This window comes from Elephantulus edwardii, unplaced genomic scaffold, assembly GCF_000299155.1.
Source record: "Elephantulus edwardii isolate Elephantulus edwardi_28Jun2011 unplaced genomic scaffold, EleEdw1.0 scaffold00067, whole genome shotgun sequence".
NCBI lineage: Eukaryota > Metazoa > Chordata > Mammalia > Macroscelidea > Macroscelididae > Elephantulus > Elephantulus edwardii.
Genome location: NW_006399817.1, coordinates 14,166,367 through 14,189,970, shown reverse-complemented (window position 1 = coordinate 14,189,970; position 23,604 = coordinate 14,166,367). Strand labels below are relative to the sequence as shown.

Sequence of the window (23,604 nt, the reverse complement as noted above, 5' to 3'; positions counted from 1 at the left end):
ACTGCCAAGAAAACAAACAGATTCATTCTAGAGAGGGTTAAACCAGGCTACTCCCTGGAGGCAAAGATTCTGGGGCTTCGTCTGACATACTTTGGACATGTTGCAAGGAGAGACAGGTCTTTGGAGAGGGACATCATGCTTGGTAGAGTAGAGGGACAGCGCAGGAGGGGAAGACCCTCTATGAGGTGGATTGATTCAGTGACTGGGGTAATCGGGATGGGTGTGTCAGAGGCAATGCGATTGGCACAGGATAGAGCAGGGTTTAGGGCTGTTGTACATAGGGTCGCTATGAGTTGCAAACGACTTGACGGCACATAACAACAACAACAACAACAACAATTCAATGTATTTTCCAACGTTCAATGATATTTTGATTCAATAATAAGTTGCTATAACAAACCAATTGGGTAGTTCCAAAATATGTAAGTAAGTAAGCTACAGATTTTACTGTCTTATGCATTTGTTTGTCATAGTGGTGAGAATCCAGGTTGGATTCATCTGCAGCAGCCAGATTCTAAAGAGGTTTGTTTGCTGGTTCTGGTGAGGATTAAGGTGGATTGTTTAGCCACCAATGGGTGTTTTAATTGTTTTCGGTCAAACATTCTTCTAAGTGGTATAGCACTGGCGTGTCCATTTGCTGAACAGAGGTAACTCATGGTTGTTGTGATGCTAAACACTGTGACACTGATGTGTCAAATATGATAATGATTACCCATGGTGGACAGTGTTTGGCGGAGCTTCCCAATTAAAACAAGCTTGGAAACAGGAGTGGAATCCACTTCCGAAATAGCTTGTCTCTGGAAACTCTATGAACGTGGAGAAATGGTGAAAGTTATACAAGTTTTTAGGTCTTTTATTCATAGGGTTGCTATGAGTCATCTACCACTTGACAGCACTTAACAACAACAATGGTAAGAAGCTGTACTGTAATCCCAAATGAACACAGTTCAAATCCACCAGATGCTCTGTGGGAGAAAAACAAGCAATCTCCTCCTTTGCAATTTACTGTCTCTGAAATCCTGCTGGAGGATCAGCTATGAGTCAATTCTGACTTGATGGCACACAATAACAACAACAACATATATTTGAATAATGTCATTATGCATTTAAAAAATACATTCATTTTCCTCTGCTGAACTATGTTAGGTTATACTCTCAGAGAAATTTGAGATAACTCACAGAGATGATTGTGTGAGCTGTAGTTTAATCTTTCTGGACCCCTCTTTATTTTAAGAAGCTGTAGCAATTTCCTTTTGTAACTACTAAAATATGCTGTGATACTTGTTTGTTTGTTTTTTTATCATAGTACATCTCTTATTACTCCAACGTGATGAAAAAGAAGAGAGTAATGAATCAGGTAACCCAAGGAAATATTAAAATCAATTTTATTTCTTAACAGCAAGATTCACTTTGGTGCCATTGAAATGAGTGTATCCAGAACTTTCAGGTCATATTTTACTTTTAGAGTGATAAAATATTTTTATACTAAAAAAAAAATTTAGTGTACTCTTCCAATTTTATAAGGATTCTAAATAAAATGTAGGTTGGATGAGGAAACTACAGCATTAAATGATAATACAGTAGTATTCTCATACATTACTGCACAAAATATAATAAATTGTTTTCTATATGTCTCTTATGAAATAGATTTTTACAAGTTCTGATACATAGGTAAACTTCTCTATCAAATGGACTTTTTTTCAATTGGTTATGATAAAATAGAGATTATTGAGTCACTCACATAAAATTTTAGATTTTTTTTCCAGCTGCCTTTATACCAATGTTTTATAAAAGAGGAGTACCCTTGTATGGTGCTTTCTCAAAAAGTTGCAAATAAAAATACCATTTGACCTAGCAATTCCACTACTGGGAATTTACCCTAAAGAAATCATAACCGCCCCCCAAGCAGACATATGCACACCCATGTTTATTGTGGCTTTGTTCACAATAGCAAAGAGCTGGAAACAATGCAAGTGTCTATCAATAAACAAATGGATAAGGAAGCTCTGGTATATTCACACAATGGAATACTATGAAACATTGAGAAACAAGGAACTCATAAATATTATACAAAATGGGTGACCCTGGAGGAACTTATGCTAAGTGAAATATGTCAGTCACCAAAGGACTAATATTGCATAGGGCACTGCTGTAAAATGGACAGACATTGGGGTTGAAGGAAGACAGAGAAGGAGGGGAGGAATGATGTATACTGCATTGAAACAGATGAGGAAGAGAACTGTTTAAAAGGGATATATGGTTGGGTATTATAATGGTCATGACAGGAGTCCAGAATGAAGGCTGCATAGTGGAGTGGATGTGAGGGGAGAGATTGCATAACAATGAAAGAGTTCTCTTTTTACTTCTTAAGGAGAAGAGTCACTTGGGGGTGAGGGGGTGGACAGGGAGAAAAGTGCAACAATGAATGAATGGAAGCCCTAAATCTCTGTAAACTTTCACTAAAATTAATAAAAAAGAGGAGTACCCCAAATATAATTATTGATGCATTATTTGTTCCAGAATATGTTTGAGTGTCATGCTTTATGGTGGATGTAAGAACTATCCATTATTTTCAGAGAAATTAAATTCTAATTGAGGATAAATAGCACACTTGTTTACAACTAAAATGTTCTTTTTCATTTCCATTGAGTTAGCCTCCAATTCATGGTGTAACCATTTATAGTGGACACTGACCACTCACGTGCCATTTTCTATGACTGATTTTGGTCTGATTCATTATGGTACATTGTTGTTGTTAGGCGCCCTTGAGTTGAGTATGACTTAGCACTCTGATGAACAACAAACCTGAACCCTGTCTTATCTTGTGCCATTCTCACAATCTTTGACACACTCTAGCTCATTGCCAGTCACTGTGTCAATCCATCTGGTTGGGGGTCTTCCCTGCCTTAGCCATCCCTCCACCTTTCCAAGAATGATGTCCTCCAAAGTATAGCCTTTCCTAGCAACATACCCAAAGTATTTGAGATGAATATCTTCTTCACAAGGCTGTGAGATCTTCTTTGCCTCTAAGGAGTACCCTGTGATTGTACCTTCTCCAAGACATATCTATTATTTTGTTTGACAATCCATTAGATATTCAACAGGGCTTTTTCCATGATAATAGTTCACAACCATTAACTCTTCTTCTGTCTCCTTTATTCATTGTTCTGTTTTCAGCAGTATAGCAAGTGAGTGAAAAGACAATGGCCTGAATCAGCTACACGTTAGTCCTCAAACTGACAGCATTGCTTCTCAATAATTTGGAGAGATCCCTGACTACAGACTTTCCCAATGCAATATACCCTTGATTTCCTGAATAGTAGAACCAAGTTTATTGATAGTGGATCCAAGTAAGAAGTTGTTGACATTTCAATCTTTTCTTCTTTGTTGCCTATCTGTCCTGTGGTGAAGAATTAGTTTTCTTGATGTTGAGAGGCAATCCATATAAAAGTCTACAGTGTCTGACCTTCTGCAGCTAGTGTTTGAAGCCCTCCTCACCTTCAGCAAGAAAGATTGTGTCAAAAAGTGAAGGTTATTGATAAATCTTCCTCCAATACTGATGCCACATTCTTCTCCATAGAGTCCAGCTTCTTGAATAATTTTTTTTAAGTATAGTTATTGAATAGGTACAGATAAAAGATACAACTCTCACAAACACCTTTCCTGATTTCAAAACATGTTATCTTCCTTTGCTCTGCCCACACAATAACCTGTTGGTCTAGGTATAGAGCTTGCATGAGCACAATTAAGTGTCCTTCTGCCTTGTTCTCAACTTTTGCATTCTAGTCGCCAATTATTATTAATGAATCTTGATTTTATCTTTGATTGAATTCAGACTGCAAAAAATCAGTAGAAATCTATCTTTCCCACTTTGCCTTTAGCTGTCAGTCCATATATTTGAATGATAGTGGTATTAAAACAGGTCTTCTTTCTATGAATATGAATATGAATAGTATCCTGTCACTCACAACATTGTACTTCAGGATGGATCTAGTAATGCTCTTTTTGACTATGAATACGAACCTGTTTTCCTCACTTTTTCATTTCTGGCATAGTAGATCATATGATTGTCTGATTTGAAATGGCCCATATCAATCCATCCCAGTCACCAATGCTTAGTATGTCAATATTTATGTGATTCAATTTCTATTTTAATAATGTCTAATTTCCTACATTCATATCTTATATGTACATTCCTTTTCCCAATTATTAGTGGCTCTTTGCAACTAATCCTCATTTTTGTGTTTCTGAATATAAAAGCTCAATCTCTAGTGCTAAGTGTGCTCTTACTGTTCATCACTAAAGAATCAACATTACTGCTAAATATCTTAGAGATTTATTTAAAATGAGATTATTTGTATCAGAGAATATAGAGTAACAACTATATATTTATCCTTTTAAAAAGGACTGGCTTCATACATATATACCTAGATTTCCTGCCAGTATATAAAATTTAATAGCTCTTGTGAATCCCTCATATTATTCTGGTGAAGTTGGTTCTTAAGTCCACATACTTTATTTGAGGTACAAACATGCCTAGTGACTCAGAAAGTCGTATTTTTATCTCCATTCTCTTATTTATTTTCTACACATGGTTGTACTATTTTCTTTTTAAAAGCTGTTAAAATCTGTCCATGTTTTCTTAGAGTTTGCCCTTATGATCTTTAACAGATTATTAAAATACTTTTCTAGCAATTCTTCATGGATCCAGTCTTCTGAGATTTCAAGAAATTTTCAACCTCATTGCTAGAAATGTTTTCTTTGAATTTTTCATTGAATAGATAACCCAAACCTAGCACCCAATCTGGTGCCATAATGGCTTGCCCTCCTTTGCTACTGTACCTCATATACTCTTTAATCATATTACTAATTTTGAAAATCTCACCTTCTTTTCTGAATCCATATGTTTATGCTTACTACTGTATTGTGATGGTATCATTGTCTTAGCTTAAACTAAGCAATGAGAAATTGTTAATTATACAAAACACATTCAAATAGCATACGCTCTTGGAATCTGTTGCTAAAATTTATACTTTTTTTTTTGCTTTTCCTCAGAAATATTGTTACACCCTCTACAATGGACACAGCTTTTGTCACAGTATATAGTAGTGAGTTATGAAACTCAGTTTACATAGTAGATATTTTGTATTCCTTGAGATCTCTGGTTTAGTATTATACATCAACTTTTATGATATTTTGATCACATGTTCAATATGATAGTCATATATAAAATATGTTTGAATTTGAACTGACATTTTGCAATTTTTCTTCATGGCTAGGAACTATTTCTCAAGTTTATGATGAGTCTGGACTCAGCTATCTGAGTCTATTATAAATAGGAATACCACAAGTGGGTGGCTTTGGCACATAGGAATGTGTTCTCTTTCTCACAGTTTAGAATGTTAGATATCTGAAATTAGAGCCTAACTTACGGGGAAAACATTCTCCTTCTTATGGCTCTGGGAAAAGATCCTTGTCTTTTCAGTTTTCTAGTCCCTCATTATTGGTAATCTTTCTATGGTATGTATCTATCTTCCACTCTCTTTTCTTAATCACTTACTTGGTTAATTTCATTTATATATAAAAATATATTTATTTCAAGCATCCTATAAAATGCCTCATTACTATAACAAAAACGTACTTCCAAGAGGGATTGCAGCCACAGGTATAGATGTTAAGATTTGGAACACATGTTTGAGGGGACACAATTTAGTCTCTAAGAAAGCAATTCTCTTTTATAATAAAAATATTTCTCTGTACTTTTATTACAGGGAATTTGCCAATCATATGTTGTCTCTCTGATATTCTGCCAACTATTCTTTCTTATCATTATGTCCACAATTCTGATGTTGTCTACAATCACACATTTTATAACTACGTCCAAAAGCCAAAAGTTGATAAGGTCCTCACCCCCATCAGAAAACCTGTTATAATTTTCTTAGTATTTTTTTTTCCTTTTCACCATCTTGTAAGAAAATGTTGTAACATCTTTCATCATATCTCCAAACCCTATTTTTCATACCATTTACAACTGAAAAGGAAACTTTGGCATCTAGAAACTCTACTTATTTCCTTTACAGCACTGACTCTCAGTTAGAGGAAATTTTGTCCCAGAAGACATTTGCCAATGTCTGGAGATATTATTGATTGTCAGAACTTGGGGAGTGCTCCTGGCTACTGGGTCAAAGACTAGGATGCTGCTAAACATCATGAAAGGCACAGGAGGGCCTTAGTATAAAATATCGACAGTGCTGAGATTGAAAAGTCCTGTTCTAAAGTATAATGCCCAGACAGAAATCTTCCTTTTTCTTCTCCCCTTGTAGGGATCAAAGCCCTTTATCCTTGCATATTCATTTACAGAATTGTCCATGGTTTTGATATCAGGGTTAGGGTAAGACTGAGGAAAAACTGGATAGATTATGTATACTTAATTGAAACAGATGAGGGAGAGAAAAGTTTAAAAGTGAAATATGATAACATATTGTGATTATCACAGGAAACCTGAATTAAGGTTGCATAGTGGAGTGCATTTGGGGCTGGGTCCGGATTGTGTACCAATGAAGAAGTTTATCTTTTGCTTTTCAAAGAGAGGAGCAAACTGGGGGGAGTGGGGTAAAGGAAAAAAGTGCAACAATGAATGAATGAAAATCCAAAGTTTCTATAAATGTTCATTAAAATGAATTTAAAAAATGGTATTTTACCAATATGATCAACCACACTCTGAAACCAATTAGGAGCTCTATTAGCAGTAAGAGACAAAGCCTAGAGTCAAGTCAACAACGTTATTTTCTAATCACAAGTCAAAGAAAGTAGAAAGGTTTAAAGGGATATATATATGTAGTTGTTGTTGTTATGTGCTGTTGAGTCACTTGAGACTCATAGTGACCCTATGTACAACAGCCCTAAACCCTGCTCTATCTCTTGCCAATCTTATTGTCTCTGACACACCTATCCTCATTACCCTAGTGACAGAATCAACTCATCTCATTGAGAGTCTTACTTTCCTGTGTTGTCCCTCTACCCTCCCAAGCATGACATCCTTCTCCAGTGACTGATCTGACCTTGCAATCAACTCTTCTTCTACCATCCCTAGTCACTGTCCAGCTCTCTGATGCATAGCAAGTAATGGCAAAGACCATGGCCTGTATCAGGCGCACCTTAGTCTCCAGACTGATATCGTTGCTTCTCAGTACTTTGGAGAGTTCTCTGACAGTACTTTCCCAATGCATTTCATCTTTAATTTCCTGGCTGCTGGTGCCAAGAGTGTTGATTGTATAGCCAAACAAATTGAGCCTGTCTACAATCTCAATCTTTTAACCATCTATCATGATGCTGCTAATTGGCCCAGTGGTGAGAATCTTGCGCCGCCCCTCCAATCTGCCAAACATGATGTCCCTCTCCAAGGACCAGTCCCACCTTGCAACATGTCCAGAGTATATCAGACAAAGCTTCAGAATCCTTGATTCCAAGGAGTATTCCGGCTTCACCTTCTCCAGAACAAACCTGCTTGTTCTCCTATCATGGTATATTCACTACACTTCTCCAGCATCACAGATTAAAGGCATCAGTTCTCTTTCTATCATCCTTATTCACTGTCCAACTCTCCAATGCATAGCATGTAATTGCTAAGACTATAGCCCGGATCAGGTGCACCTTAGTCTCCAGCCTGATGCCGTTGCTCTTTAGTACTCTCAAAAGGTCCCTCACAGCTGACTTTCCCAATGCAATTCGTCTCTTGATTTCCTGGCTGCTGTTACCAAGAATGTTGACTGTGGGACCAATTAAACTAAAACTGTTAACTATCTTAATCTTTTTACCATCCATACTGATGCTGCCAATTGGCCCAGTTGTGAGAATCTTTGTTCTCTTGATGTTGAGCTTCAATCCATATTGAAGGCTGCAGTCCCCAACCTTCTTCAGCAAGCGTTTCAGGTCCTCCTCAGTTTCAGCAAGCAGAGTAGTGTCATCCACACAACACAGGTTGTTGATGACTCTTCCACCAATACAGATTCCATATTCCTCTTCATAAAGTCCAGTGTCTCAGATGATTTGTTCTGCATACAGATTGAAAAGGTATGGAGACAGAATACATCCCTGACGAACCTGCTTCTTGATTTTGAACCATGTTGTGTCTCCTTGCTCTGTTCTGATGACTGACTCTAGGTCCAAGTATAGGTTTCGCATTAGTACAATCAAATGTTCTGGGATTCTCATTCTTCTCAGAGTCAGCCACAGCTTGTGTGATCCACACAGTCAAAAGCCTTTGCATAGTCAATGAAGCACAGATAGACATTATTCTGGTATTCTTTGCTTTATGCCAAGATCCATCTAACATTAGCTATAATACCCCTAGTACCACGACCTCTTCTAAATCCAGCCTGCACATTTGACAGTTCACTGGTGACATATTGTTCCAAATGTTTTTTGATAATTTTCAGCAGAATCTTGCTTGCATTTAATTTTAATGATATTTTTCGGTAATTTCTGCACTCTGTTGGATCACCTTTCTTTGGAATGGTAACAAATATCGATATTTTCCAGTCAATTGGCCAGCTGACTGTCCTCCAGATTTCTTGGCACAACTTAGTGAGCACATCCAGGCCAGCATCTGTTTGTTGAAATAAATCAGTTGGTATGTTGTCAACTCCTGAAGCCTTGATTTTTGCCAATTCCTTCAGAGTAACTTGAACTTCCTCCTACATCACCATAGGCTCTTGCTTATATGTTATTTCATCAAATTCTTCTGTGTCAGCCTATTCCTTACACAGTGATTCTGTGTATTCCATTCATCCTTATTTGGTATTTTCTGGATCATTTTACAATCTATCCAAAGTATCCTTAAGTATTGCCACCCGTGGCTTGAATTTGTTTTTCAACTCCTTCAGCTTAAGAAACGCTGAGCGAGTTCAGCCCTTTTGATTTTATGACTCCAGCTATCAGCACATTTCGTTATAATATCTTGCCTTGTCATCCTGGGCTGCCTTTTGAAATTTTCTGTTCAGCTCTTTGATTTCTTGGTTTCTTCCTTTAGCTTTAGCTTCTCAGTGCTCTAATGCAATACTCTAGTCTCATCTGACATCAGATGATACTCAAATGATACAACTCATCATCTGATATCTATCTCATAGTTGTGTCATCTGAGTATCATCTGATGACTATGTATATATATATATATATACACACACGTATATAGATATATAGATGATATATATAGATATACTGCATATATGTATGTATAGATATACTGTATATATATACTATATATGTATGTATATATACTGTATATATGTGTATATATATCCTGTATATATGTGCATATACTGTTTATATGTGCATATATACTGTATATATGTGTATATATACTGTATATATATGTGTGTGTGTGTGTGTGTGTGTGTGTGTGTGTGTGTGTGTGTATATATATATATCTGTCTTTGCTGCTGCTACCCAACTACTAAGCTAATTGCTACTCATTTAGGGAATTTGCAACAAAAAGCATTTAAATAAACATGGTCCAATGCTGAGGTAGATGTGCTTTAGATATCAACTTAATAATACATACCAATGATTTTTTTAGACAATGGGAAGCAAAATAAATACACATAATGAGTATTCTAATGGCAACACTCCACCTTTTTCTTTCATGGCGTGTTTGATGGAGAACAATGTGAAATTGTTATTATACAGACTGTGAAGAAAGAGCTTTGAGAGTACTGAATGCAAAATAAAAACAGTACAGGCTCCACAAACCCCATCAGGCTGGCAACTATGACAACTATTAAAATGTGTGAACTTGGAAGAAAATTGTTTCTATAATTGACAGCATGCTACTTACCAACTAATACATGCCTTGTGCGCTTTAATATCACAGCCTGGCACTTACCTGCAGAGTCACTGAGGAGAGCTGACTTATATCCCAAACTCCTGGAGCTATCATTTCTATGGGAGGCTCGCTCTGTAATGTCATACTGATTAGCTTGGACCTGAGAATAGATTTTCTGCAAAAGACAACACATACAGATAGTAGTCACTACAGGAGGGAAGTTATCATTATCTGTAAATGTTTTCTTTAGAATGTAAACATAATAGGAACTGTATCTGGTAGCTAGAAGAGAAATACAATATTTTACAAGCAGAGTTATTTATTTGTAATTTGTTTTCTAGTATACTACACACATGCAATACAATATTTACAGATATCTAAGCTGACATAATGACATGATTAGAGGATTCAATTTGAGAACATCACAACAATAAAGTGAGTCACACTAGTGGCAAGAAGCTGCACTGTAATCCCAAAGGCATGCAGTTCCAATCCAGCAGCTGCTCCATGAAAGAAGGATGGGCACTCTCCTTCCATGCGATTTACTGCCTCTGTAAAACCCACTAAAGGCTTAGATATGGTCCGGTTCTGACTCAACAACACATGATGACAACAACAACAACAGTGCATATCAAAGTTATGTTTACAATAAATGATAATCCACTGAGTGGGTAACGTTGTTAGATGCCATCAAGTCAACTACAACTCATAACACTACTCAAAACAAAAATCTGAACCTTGCTGTAATACTACATCAGCCTCACAATCTCCTTTATGCCCAAGCCCACTGTGGCTGTCATTGCATCACTCCATCCCTTTGAGGGGCTTCCTTTTATTTGCCAACCCATTTTCTTTCCTAGCATGATGATTATCTCTAAGGACTGATTCCTTCTGAAAGCATACCTCAAGTAAGTGAGACAAAGTTTTACCATCGCTGCCTCTAAGGAACACTTTCCTTAGAGGGTGCCCTTCCTTCAACACTAATTTGCTTATTCACTTGGCTGTTGTTTATGCACCACTGAGTCACAAGTTACTCATTGCTGACCTTTCAATAGTAGGTTTTCAGAGGCTCGATCATGAAGGAAAGAGGTGGAGTGTTGAGCATCTTTCTTCTGTGGAACTGCTGTTAGATTTTAACTGTGTGCTTTTGGATTACCAGTGCAACTCCTTACCGCTAAGTCATAAGAGCTCTTTGTTCTTTCAGTAGTCCATAAATTTATGCTTATTGCCAACATCACAATTCAAAGGCATTAATTATTCTTTGGTCTCCCTTAATCATTTTTCAACTTTCAGATGCATCAAAGCAATTGAAAATACCAATACTTGCATCATGTACATCTTTGTCTTTAAACTGACATTTTTGATCTTTAGAACTTTGGAGAGGTCCTTGACAGAAGATTTCCATGATATAACACATCTTTTGATTTCTTGAGTACTGCTACCTAGAATGTAGATTTTGAGAAAAAAATAAATTCTAGAAAGCGTTGGTCTTTTTTCCATCTATCATTATGCTGCCTACTGAACCAGTAGTGACGATTTCTGTCTTCTTGATGTTGAAATGTCATCCATATTGGATGCTGTAGTCTTTAATATTCTGTAGAAAGCATGTTAAGTCTTCCTCACTTTAAGAAAGAACTGTAGTATCATTTCCATAACATAGTTTGTTGAAGAATCTTCCACAAATTTTGATGTCACATTGTTCTTCAGATTGTCAAGCTTCTTGAATGGCTTGCTCTGCATACAGATTAAATAGGCAAGGTGAAAGGACACAATCGACTTGCTCTGCATACAGATTAAATGGGCAAGGAGAAAGGGCACAATCCTGACACACATCTTTTCTCAGTATAAACCATATAATGTTCCCCTATTCTACATGGATAAATGCTTCTTTGTCTAAGTTTTAATAGTTTAAAACTTCTTCTTTGTTTAAGTATTTAAAGTTTTGCATGAGTATAATTGTCCTGAGATTTCCATTCTTCTCAATGGGATATATGCAATAGCATTATAAAATTTTTAAATATTGTAGAACTTACCAAATGGTAAAGCAAAGATGTGAAATAAGTGCTCACTTTTGAGAAAATAGTACTGACTGACTTGTTACAAACCTTCAATTTAGAAAAAGAAATATCTTTGAAGTGAAATAAAATAAAACAATACAATAATGTGTGCCTTTACTTATTTTCCATATTAAAAATGTTTCCATAATTGTTTCTGGTGTTTTATTGTTGTTACTATTACCTATTATTAATTTGACTACAATTCATGATAACTTTTAAGAGCAACACAGCTGAACCTTGTCCTGTGCCATCCTCATTTTCTCTTGACCCCACTGTACGGTCACTGTGTCAATTCACATTGTTGAGGGTCTTTTTCTCTTTCTCTGACCTTTCACCTTTCCTAGAGTGATGTCTATTTCCAAGAAGTGACTCCTCCTAACAACATGTCTAAAGTATTTGAGACAAAGTTTCATCATTCTTGTGTCTAAGAAGCACCTTTTTTGGGCTTCCTCCATGAAAGACTTGCTTGTTCTGATGGAAGTCCATAGTATATTCAGTATTCTTCTTCAACACTATAACTCAAAGGGAATTATTCTTCCCTTTTCCATGGATTATTATCCATTTTTCACCTTCCTGATGTACAGGAATGAATTGGGAAGATTGTGGTTTGGAACAGGCACACCTCAATGTTTAAACTGACATTGCTGCTCTTCAGCACTTTGTAGAAGTCTTTGAAAGTAGATTGTTCCAATGTAGTGATGATTCTAGCATCTATTAATTGCCACAATGGTGACTGGAAGGTGGGACTAAAAATCTCAGACTAATATCCCCGAAATTGAAACTACTTTAGAGTCAATGAAAACTTTTACTCTTCAGAACAATTCCAGTTTTTCTCTGTACAGTGACAAATTCCCTGTGAAGTTTTAAATATACGAGTTCTAAATTTATAGGAAGAAAATCTCAAATTAACATGAGATCTACAGAATGATAATGGTTGTGGAAAATTCACAGAGGAAATGCTTCCTTGTGTACACACAGATTATTCATATCCTGAGCTTTCAAAAAAAATAAAAATCCTAAATTACTTAAGCAAATAAATGTGCAGACTGAAAAGACTTTAAACAGCAAAGAATTCAGGGGTGGTGTTCACAGCTTTAGAAATATCCAAATGGAAATTACCAAATGGAATTTTAAAAGAAGTTTCCAACCAAAGCTATACTCCTGAAGGCACGTGGTTCAAATTAACCAGCTGTCCTGTGGGAGGAAGATGGATAATCTCTTCCAGTGTGATTTGCTGCCTCTGAATACCCACTGGAGGGACAGCTATGAGTAGATTGCAATTCTATGGTACTCAACAACAACAAAAATAGGTATTTATGTTAGAATAAGATAGTTGGAAATGTGTTTTAATGACAATTCAAAATATCTTTTGATCTTACAAAGTGAATATAAAAGTAGAACTGAAGAAATGGGATTAATTCTGTTGGAGATGATAAGACTGGCTCAGGATAGGGCATGTTTCAGAGCTAGTGTACATAACCTCACTCTGAGTCGCAGGCGACTTGGTGGCATATAACATCACCACCACCACAAAATCAACAGAACTGAAATTTACAAAGAACTTTACTACATCAAGTAAGTGGTTTTAAAAATAATGCAAATCTCCATCTTGTCATCTAGCACAAACATTGCAAAACATGACCAAAAAAATGTTAAAAGTTTTTCCTAGATATTGAGATTTCTGAGGCTTGTCTTCTCTATTTTCTCTATTACGGCATGAAATTAGAAAATTATCTGGCACGAGTATTTACATTATAAACATTATTAGGCATGTATTTTGATAGAACTCAAAGAAACATTTCTAAAAGTATAGATTTTGAGTTTTCTTTGCACCTTTGTAGAAGAATTTATATCTTTTAATAGAAAAAGACAAAGCTATCTACAAAAGAAAGTAACCAAGGAAGCATTTCTGGAAAGGAGTTCTAAGGGCTTTTATTTGGTGAGGGCATACAATTAGATCATCTAAGCTGATATTAATTGGACATAGCAGGCCGACCTTGGCTGCATTCTGTGCTACTTTTGAGAAAACAGATTAACCAAGGAGAATTTTTTAAAAAAATCTCTAATAAACCAATCAAAGCCCAGATTATGAGATTCATTGATTGAAAGCTTCAACTATAAATTCTTGCTAAGGTAGCAGTCATTCCCTTAAAATTTTGCATCACTTTCATGTCCAGCTAAAGGACCTGTTTGTTTTCTTATAGTATGAACAGTGACATACTTTTATAAAGAAAATCAGGCTTATGTAGTCTGTATATCTGAGTGAGTAAGCATTTTCATCCAAAAGAGCCTGCATGATTTTAAAAGGAATATGAATCTTATCGAATTGACCCATATTGTGTTACTTGGAGGCAAAGATGGTGAAGCTTTGATCACATTCTTTGGGCATATTGCTACGAGAGGCTATTCCATGGAAGGGGTCATCATGCTGGGAAAGATGGGCAACAGGGAAGGAGAGGGATTCCCTTAGAAAGATGGATTGACATGGTGACTACAGAAATGAGTTTCAATGTGTCAGGGATGGTGAGGATGGAACAGGATAGGACAGGGTTCACTTGTTCATAGGGTTGCTGTGACTTGTACTCTAGTAAATGGCACCTAACAATAACAATAACATTGGTCATATAAGGAAAGAAAAACATATCTTTCTTCACAAAGAGAAAAATAACACTTTTCTTCTCATTCGTTGCATGGCTGGAGCTTATGGGGAACAGTATAATATGTTAATTGCATTTACTTCTCCTTCTTCATTGTACAATGTACTTATGTCTATGGCCGGATCACATTTATAGGTTTAGACACAACTTCACTCTTAGAATTTGGATGATCTAAAGCTGCTATTTACAGAAGACAGGAAGACCCAAGAATCTGTATTTCTCTCTGTGAATGCTGTTTTTATCAATAATCACCATGCCCTTAATCCTGAACAAGACAGGTTTAGGTGAGGAAAGGATCAAAAAAGAGAACAGAGATGAATTCTGGAATCCGAACTGTCTGCTCACTCAAACGTCTCACCAGACACCCTTACACTTAGTTATTTTGAGTGGAATATCCTTAGAAAACAATGATATTGCTAAACAAAACATTGGAAAACATTTGCTCTAGAATACTCCTATGTATCTTTTCAAGTTAAGTATTGAATATGATGAGAAATATGAACCCAAAATGTGTGGCTTTATGAGAATAAGTATTCTGTTTTATTGTCTTTGGGACACAGATTCTTCAAACAACAAAATAAAGGTTTGAATACAATAATTATTTTAGCTTTACGCTTCAATGGATTCATAGCATAGCTTTCAAGAACCAGAAATTATGAAAGACTCCAGAACTGGTCAACAAGTAGAATCAGAGGACCTTGTGTCATCAAAATTTTGAGAATCTATCACCGACTTCTTTTCACTCCAAAGTCGACTTTCAGTGTGGCTGAAGCACAGCCACTTGTAGTGTGGTGTGGTAAGATCTTCACACTATGTTCATGGAATAGAGTGTGGCATCAAAGGGCAGAAAGGATTGCAACATAATTTGGCAAACCATGAACAAAGTTTGTAAGATCTGAACTTTGATTCTTGTTCTTTCCCTAGCAGTCTGGTAGAGTAAATTCCTCAACCTACTTTCATCTCATCTATAAATAAGATAGTTGGATTAGTGAATTTCTGAGTATCTGCCTTAGACAGGAAGGATTTGTTTTTAATAAAGATCTCTTACTTACCAACTTTTATTAGATTTTGAAGATATAACATAAACAATAATTCAACAGTTGAAGGAATCAAATTATTTTGAGATTAAGATTTATTTTATGCTTCTTTTGAGGTTCTGCAAAAGATTTTTATTTCCTAGCTTTAATTCAACTGGGGAGTTGGAAACCACTGATGCCTAAGTTTCTGCAATGATAAAAATAAATTAAGTTTCTCAGAGAAATGTGTGCTTTGCAAATATTTTAAATAGGTAAACCTTGCCAGATGGACTACACAGAAATCAAATGAACTACATTTGTGGAAAGAGACAATAAAGAACTCAATATCATTAGTCAGCAAAACTCTGGGGACTGTCAAATAAATTATAAATTATTCACATGTGATTTCAAGTAGAAGCTGAAGAAAATTCAAACGAGGAGTTTGGTCACATCCTTGAGAATATCTCACCTGGCTTTGGAGATTACTTCAAAAGTAAATTTAGCAGGTTCTACACTAATGACTAAAGGCCAGATTACTGTGGGTAACACAGAATATACCATAAACAAAACTAAATTATCTTTACAATATATGGAAGAAAGAAAAGACCATAATAGATGTCAGAAGAGACTCCAGAATTGCCCTTGAACATAGGGAATGAGAGAGATGAAGTAAAAATGTTGAACAGAAAATGTTTAAGTATTGCTCCAGAAGATAAAACAAGGAATTTTAATAAATATGCAAGGATAAGCAGCTAGAAAAAAAAATCAGAAAGCCATTCATAGCTTTTCAATCTGTATGCAGAAGAGATCATTCAAGAGGCTGAAGTTTATGAGGAGGAATGTGACATCAGGATAAGAGGAAGACCCATCAACTACCTGCTTTATGCAGATGACATAATCTTACTTGCTGAAACTGAGGAGGACCTGAAGCATTTGCTGTAGAGGGCAAAGGACTGTAGTTTTCAGTATGGATTGAAGCTCAAAATCAAGAAAACAAAGATTCTTACAACTGGGTCAACGGGCAGCATCATGATAGTTGGAGAAAGATTGAGGTTGTTAACAATTTCAACTTTCTCAGCTCAAAAATCAACACTCCTGGCATCAATAGTCAGGAAATAAAAAGAACTGATTCTAAGATAATTGGCAGGAAAATATGCAGTCAGTGGCCTTCAGAGTGCTGAGCAGCAAGGGTGTCAGTCTAGAGACTAAGGTGCTCCTGACCCTCCTGATCAAAGACATGGTCTTTGTGATTACTTGCTATGTATCAGAGACCAGAAAAATGACCAAGGACAACAGAAGGAGAAGTGATGGCTTTGATTTGTGGTGCTGGAGAAGAGTAATGAACATATCATGGACATATATGCCAAGAAAACTAATAGGTCTGTCTTGCAGAGGATAAAGCCACGCTGCTCCTTGGAGGCAAGGATTTTGAGACTCTGTCTCACATAATTTGGGCATGTGAGCTAGTAAAGTACAACCAGTCTTTGGAGAAGGATATCATACTTGGAAGGGTGGAAGCAAGTGTAGAAGAGGAAGACCCTAGATGAGATGGATTAACATAACAACTGGTAATAATGATAGGTATGCCAGAGACAATTAGATTGGTTCCTGATAGCAACAAGATATTTCAAGACTGAGAAAATTTAATACAAAGTTCAAGTTTCAAATTGCAGTCCTGAAGGGGTTTTAGTGGGAAAACACTTAATGATGCACTATTTGGTTGTAGAAGAAATAAAAGGTGAAACTAGAAAGTTTCTTGAAACAAGAATGAAAATACAACATATTAAAACCTCTGGAATACAGCTAAGGTGGTACTCAGAATGGCAATGGTGGAGGTAAGGGAAGTTCATGGCAGTAGACAAACACATAAAAGTGATGAAAAGTGCAATATTAAGGACTTAATACCTCCTTCAAATAGAAAAAAAAAAACAAAACAAAAAACAAACCAGTTAATCCCACAACCTCTAGAAAAAAGGAAATCAAAAGGACAAGGGTTGAAATCAATGAGATTGAAAACAGGAAAAATCCTGAACCCATCAAGATCAGGAGCTGGTCCTTCAAAGGTGTCAATAAAATAGACAAGTCACTGGATAACTTAACAAAAGAAAAGGAAGACACAAATAACCTGATTAAGAAACTATAGAGGGGACATCGCAACAGAACCAATTGAGATGAAATAGATAATAATGGAATATTATGAAAAGTTGTACTTTGATAGATTTGAAAACATATGGGCAATTGACAAATTTCTAGAAATCCATACCTTCTCCAGATTGACATAAAGACATGTAGAATAGACTGGTTGCAAAAGAAGAAATTGAACAGTCCATAAAAACTGCTTCCCCTCAGAAAAAAATTCTGCTCCACATGGCTTCACGGCTGAATTCTACCAAACTTTCAGAGACAGACTATTATTAATTTTACTTAAGTTATATTTTAAAAAAAATAGAAAAATAGAGAACACAATATTCCTAAAGTTATTCTGTGAATACCCTAATACCAAAATAAGGCAGCAATATTCCCAAAAACAGAACAAACAAAAAACAACAACTATAAAAACAAGCTATAGGAACATAGGTATAAAAATCCTTAATAAAATACTGGCCAACAGAATCCAATAGTACATTTAAAAAATAATTCATCATGACCAAGTGGGATTCATGCCAGGTGGAAAAGGTAGGAAAATTTATTTATTTTAAATATAAAAACATAACAAAGTAAAGAAACATATGATCCTATCAACTGAGGCAGAAAAGGTTTGAAAAAATCTAACACTCCTTTCTGATTAAAACATTCAACAAAACAGAAATTGAAGGGAATTTCCTCTAAATTGTAAAAAGTATAAATGCAATACTGAGAGCCAATATCGTACTCAAAGGAAAAAAGATTGAAGCCACTCCCTTGAGGACAGGACCAGACACTGTCCACTGTCACCACTACTATTTAATATTATATTGGATGATAGTACAAATGTTGTTGTTGTTAAGTGCTGTCTAGTCATAGATGACTCATAGTGACCCTATGAATGAAAGACCTGAACACTTGTATAACTTTCATTGTTTCTCCACTTTCACAGGGTTTCCAAAGGCAAGCTATTTTGGAAGTGGATGCCATTCCTGCTTCCAAGCTTATTTTAATTGGGGAGCTCCACCAAAGTCCACCATGGGTAACCATTATTGCATTTGACATATCAGTGTCTCAGTGTTTAGCCTCAAAACAACCATGAGTTACCTCTGCACAGCAAATGGACAGACCAGTGCTATACCACTTAGAAGAATGTTTGATCAAAAACAATTAAAACCAGGCCATAAGAGAAGGAAATAAGAGGCTTCCAAATTAGCTAAGAGGTGATAAAACTGTCACTACTGCAGATGATATATGTCAGAGAACCCCCAAAATGCAATGAAAAACCTGTTAGACCTAACAAACCAGTTTAATAGGATACATGATGAATATATAAAAATTAGTGCAATTTCCCTACAGCAACAAAGAAAATATAGGAAAGGAAACTAAGGAGGCAGTGCCATTTATATAAGTCAATCATAAGAAGAAATACTTGGGAATGAACCTAACTAAAGATACAAAAGACCTTTATAAGGAAAACTATAAAACATTACTATAAGAAGCAATAAGAGATCTAATTAAATGGGAATATATTGCTTGTTTATGGATAGGAAGACTCAGTATAGTGAAAATGACAATACTACCAAAAGTAATCTATATGTTCAACAAAATCCCCAAATAGATACTAAACTCATTTTCCAAAGATATAGGAAAGGCAATGCACAATTTTATTTGAAAAAGAAAAGAAAGATTTTCACTTGAATTTTATTGATTACATACAGGCATTCAACTGTGTGGATCATAACAAATTATGAGTAACATTACACATTGTCCTTATGTTGAACTTGTACATAGATACTAAAGCAGTCATTCAAGCAGAGTAGGATACTGAGTGGCTTAAAATAATAAAAAAGGTGTATCAAGATTATATCCTTTAATCAATCTGAATGCTGAACTACTTAATCAATCTGAACACAGAACAAATAATCTGAGAAGTTGGAGTATCTAAAAAAGAATGAAATAGGAAAATTCTTAATGAGAGACCATAAGCGATATACATTGTATGTTAATTTTGTATACAAACCAATACAAAATAAGGATAAAGTGGAGGGAAAGAAAAACAAAAGTGGAAAAAAAAGATTAATGGTGGAAACTCTTGAATAACCTGTGACATGCAAATGACACAAATTTGCTTGCTGGAAACAGACAACAAGAAGTACTTTCTGATGGAGATTAAAGCGACAGCTTTGAGTACACATTGCAGTTAAACATAAAGAAAATTTTAAAATTCTTCCAAATGGATCATCTTTATCATCAATGAAGAAAGACTCAGACTGTAAAAGATTTCGTTCTACTTAGGTCCATAATGCAAACCTATGGAAGCAGCAGTCAAAAAAGAAAACAACTAAATGCATTAGGCAAATTGCTTTCTAAAGACCTTTCTAGCTGTTAAAAAGCAAAGATATCATTTTGAGGACTAAGGTGCACCTGACCCAAACCTTGTAAGTTTCAGTTACCCCAAGTGCATGCTCTGGCAGCACAATCCCTAATCAGTTACACTCTCAACACAAAGCTTACATGTATCTGGAATTTCAAATCCATTAGCGAATTCAAGGGAGAAAAATGGGGCATCTCCTTTTGTTGTTGTATATCATTGAGTTGGAACTGAACCACAGCTGACCCTTTAGAGGGTTTTCAGAGCAGTTGATCACTTGGGAGGAAATTGTCCATCCTTTTCTTTGGACTAGCTGGTGAATTTTAACTTCCTACCTGCGGGATTGCAGTACATCTCCTTTTTAGGAAATGTTATTGTCGTTAAGTAACATTAAGACAATTACACCTCATAACAACCTTATGAGCGAAAGACCTGATCCTTACCCTATCTGGTGCAGTTCTCATCTTTGATAATGCTACAGCTCATTGTTAAAGTCTTGTGTCAATCCTTGTTGAGGGCTTTCCTCATCTGCTGAACCCTCACCTTTCCCGGCATGAAATATTTTTTCAGGGACCGATTCTCCTGATAACATGCCCCAGGTCTGATCTTCAGGCTTGAAAACCTATTGCAGAGTCACTATAAGTCAGAACTGACTCAAGGGCAGTGAGTTCTAATGGAGTTTCATAGGCATAGGACGAGTAGATAAGGAACACGGAAGACAAAACAAACAAACAAACAAAAAAACAACAAAAAAAAAAACCGCAAAAAAAAAAAAGAACACAACCAAACCATGTAAAAACAGAAAAAAACCCAAACAACCCAGATGCTTTGATCTACTGTGTTAACAAACAATGTTACATTCACTATGGACTTATAGAATGAACACATATGTTTTGGAGGAAGCACAGCCAAAATGCTGCCTAGAAGCAAGGGTAAGAATTTGTCTCATGTTGTGTGGCGATGCTATCAGGAGGGACCTAGAGTTCCTAGAGAAGGGCATCATGCTTGGAACACAAAATATCAGTAAAGAAGAGGTAGAACCTTTTCCCAGATGGATAGAAACAGTGCCTGCAACCATGGGCCCAACAATAACAATCTCTGTGAGAATGATACAGGACCAGGTAGTGTGAAACACTGAATGAACTGTTTTTTAACATTTTTATTTTAAACAACATAAAACAAAACAAAACCAAGAAACTATTTAGCCCAGGATACAAGTAGAGTTTCTGATTTACCAAGAGAAATAATATCTGGATGTGTATTTATTTACAAACGCTTATTCACTTGTACTTTGAAGCAAGTTTTGTTTTCTGATGTTTCCTCATCTATAGTTTTGAGATTTTCTTTGGGAAATTCTCTGCTAGTATCAGTCCTTGTTGGCATCATTCCCACATGTCCATCTTCCATAATTATTCACCTATCATTTTTTTCCCAGAAGTGATACAGGACAAATAACATGGAAGCAGTCTTTACTATCATACTGATCTAGAATAACGTTTGAAGACTAGTTTAAAAATTTTAAAGTTACTTATAAACTTATGATTTATGGACTGCCTCTTAGGTGCAAAGTAGGTCATTTAATAAAGAGAAGGAATAAAATGGATTGATTTTTTTTCAGTGAATAGCTAAAAGTATTATTTTACAAAATTGGTAGATCTTACAAATGCTGCATCCTGAAACTTTTAAGAAGTAATGGTATCTGTATTCACTGTTCCCAGTGAAAAAATAATGGAAGTTAATTGGCCCACAGATAGGATTTTTGAAATGTCTGCAAACAGCAGCAGACATTCCTTTTAGGGCTAACCTATTTGTTATAGATTTTTGAAATTTTCTTTCAGTCTAATCTCCTACAGGAATTGATTTCCTCCCCCCAATTTAGTTAACAGAACTCTATTAATTGCTTATCTATTTGGATTCTATGTTGAATGATAGTGCAAATTTAAATGTATTTCTTGTCCTAAAGGAACATATAAACACACAGCTTGAATAAGAATTAATATTACAAATAAATTTTAAAGATTTAGCAACTATTTAGATAATAACTTACATATATTGACTAAATGTGAGAATTAAAAATTGACGAGAAATTTGAAAACATTTTTATATTGCCACGTCTTTTCAAAACAGCAGGGACAAAAGCATACTTTATATTAATTTTAAAGTAAAATAAACATTCTGGGTTTTTGAGGTCCTGCAAGTTATAATTTGATTCTAAATCAACTCTTAGAAAAAATGAGATGGTTTATTTTTAGAATATAAAATTACATAACTGAATTTATAAAATAAACAATAATCTCAAGGCCTTATGATTAAACCAAAAGTACATTTTTCAACTGTCATTGATAGAAGGGCTGAATTCACAGCTTACTTTTCTGAGAAATAACATTAAATAGTTACCAATAAGTCTGTAAGTGATTGAAGTTGCACAATTTTGCCTTAGCCAGTATTCCATGATTTACATTGTTTCTAAAAGTGACAGCGTTGATCCATATCATTTGAAATTACTGATTGGAGAGAAACTGGCTGTTTGGTGAAGGCAATTCACACTGGTCATGCCAAAACCATTTCACTTAAATGATCCTGCTGACAAGTTGAACATAAAGCTGATTTCTAATGACCTTTCTATACGTTTTTTTTTCCCAGTTCTGCTTTCAACAGTTATGATTCATATTGACCTGCACTTTAGTGTTATAATAAAATGCTTTCCTGGTTTCTGGATTATGCCATTTACCATATAATTCTTAGTTGTAAGGAAAGGCTTTCCTGTTTTTTCGTTGTTGTTGTTGTTTTGTTTTTATGGTGTTTTCTTCCTCTGCCAAATGAAAGTTTTGTTAGTCAAAAGTGCTATACTTACTCTTTTGGAAACAGTGGAAGGCAAGTCCAGGCCAATAAATCTGTATTGTTGGTTGCGCAGTCAAATCCAAACAATTTTATAGTGAGCATGGATTCCCTTGGAAGTGACTTTATTTCAAGAGGAAAATGAATTCTGAAAATAAAAAAGTAATGTTATGATACTCATGATACTAGTTAAGAGGAATATAGACCGAATTTCCTTCTTTTTTAAATAACTGTTTAACTACAATGCCAATTTGTTTTAGTAGTAGAGATAAAAGACTAATAATAATCAGAACCACCTGGAAGTTGATGATTGAGCTTGAGTCTGTTGCAGCCTTAAATAATACTGAAGGTCCACTCATACTAGTCTAGCACTGAAATGTTTGTTTGCTATACAGAGGTAACTTGTGGTTGCTGTGATGCAGAACACTGTGACACTGATGTGTCCAATGTAATAATGGTTACCCAGGGTGGACAGTGTTTGGTGGAGCTTCTCAATTAAAGCAAGCTTGGAAGCAGGAGTGGCTTCCACTTCCGAAAGAACTTGCCTCTGAAAACTTACGAAAGTGGAGAAACAATGAAAGTTATACAAGTGTTCAGGTCTTTCTTTTTATTTAAATATTTTAATTTATTTTTCATTTCATCTACAGAGATTTTGGAATTCCATTCATTCATTGTTGCACCCTTCTCCCCGCCCACCCCCCCCCCCCCCCCCCCC

At 35.6% G+C, this 23,604-nt stretch overlaps 1 protein-coding gene across 1 annotated transcript in view; it reads right to left on the bottom strand.

Annotated features, from left to right (window-relative positions):
• Window positions 1–23,604, bottom strand: part of PIK3C2G (phosphatidylinositol-4-phosphate 3-kinase, catalytic subunit type 2 gamma) — a 576,625-nt gene that overhangs the window by 453,969 nt on the left and 99,052 nt on the right. Inside the window, exons 12-13 of the mRNA XM_006888484.1 lie at window positions 22,906–23,037; window positions 9,884–9,998 (exon numbers count right to left, since the gene is read on the bottom strand). Of these exons, the coding sequence (XP_006888546.1) occupies window positions 9,884–9,998; window positions 22,906–23,037 (247 nt within the window). The remainder of the gene's footprint in view (window positions 1–9,883; window positions 9,999–22,905; window positions 23,038–23,604) is intronic.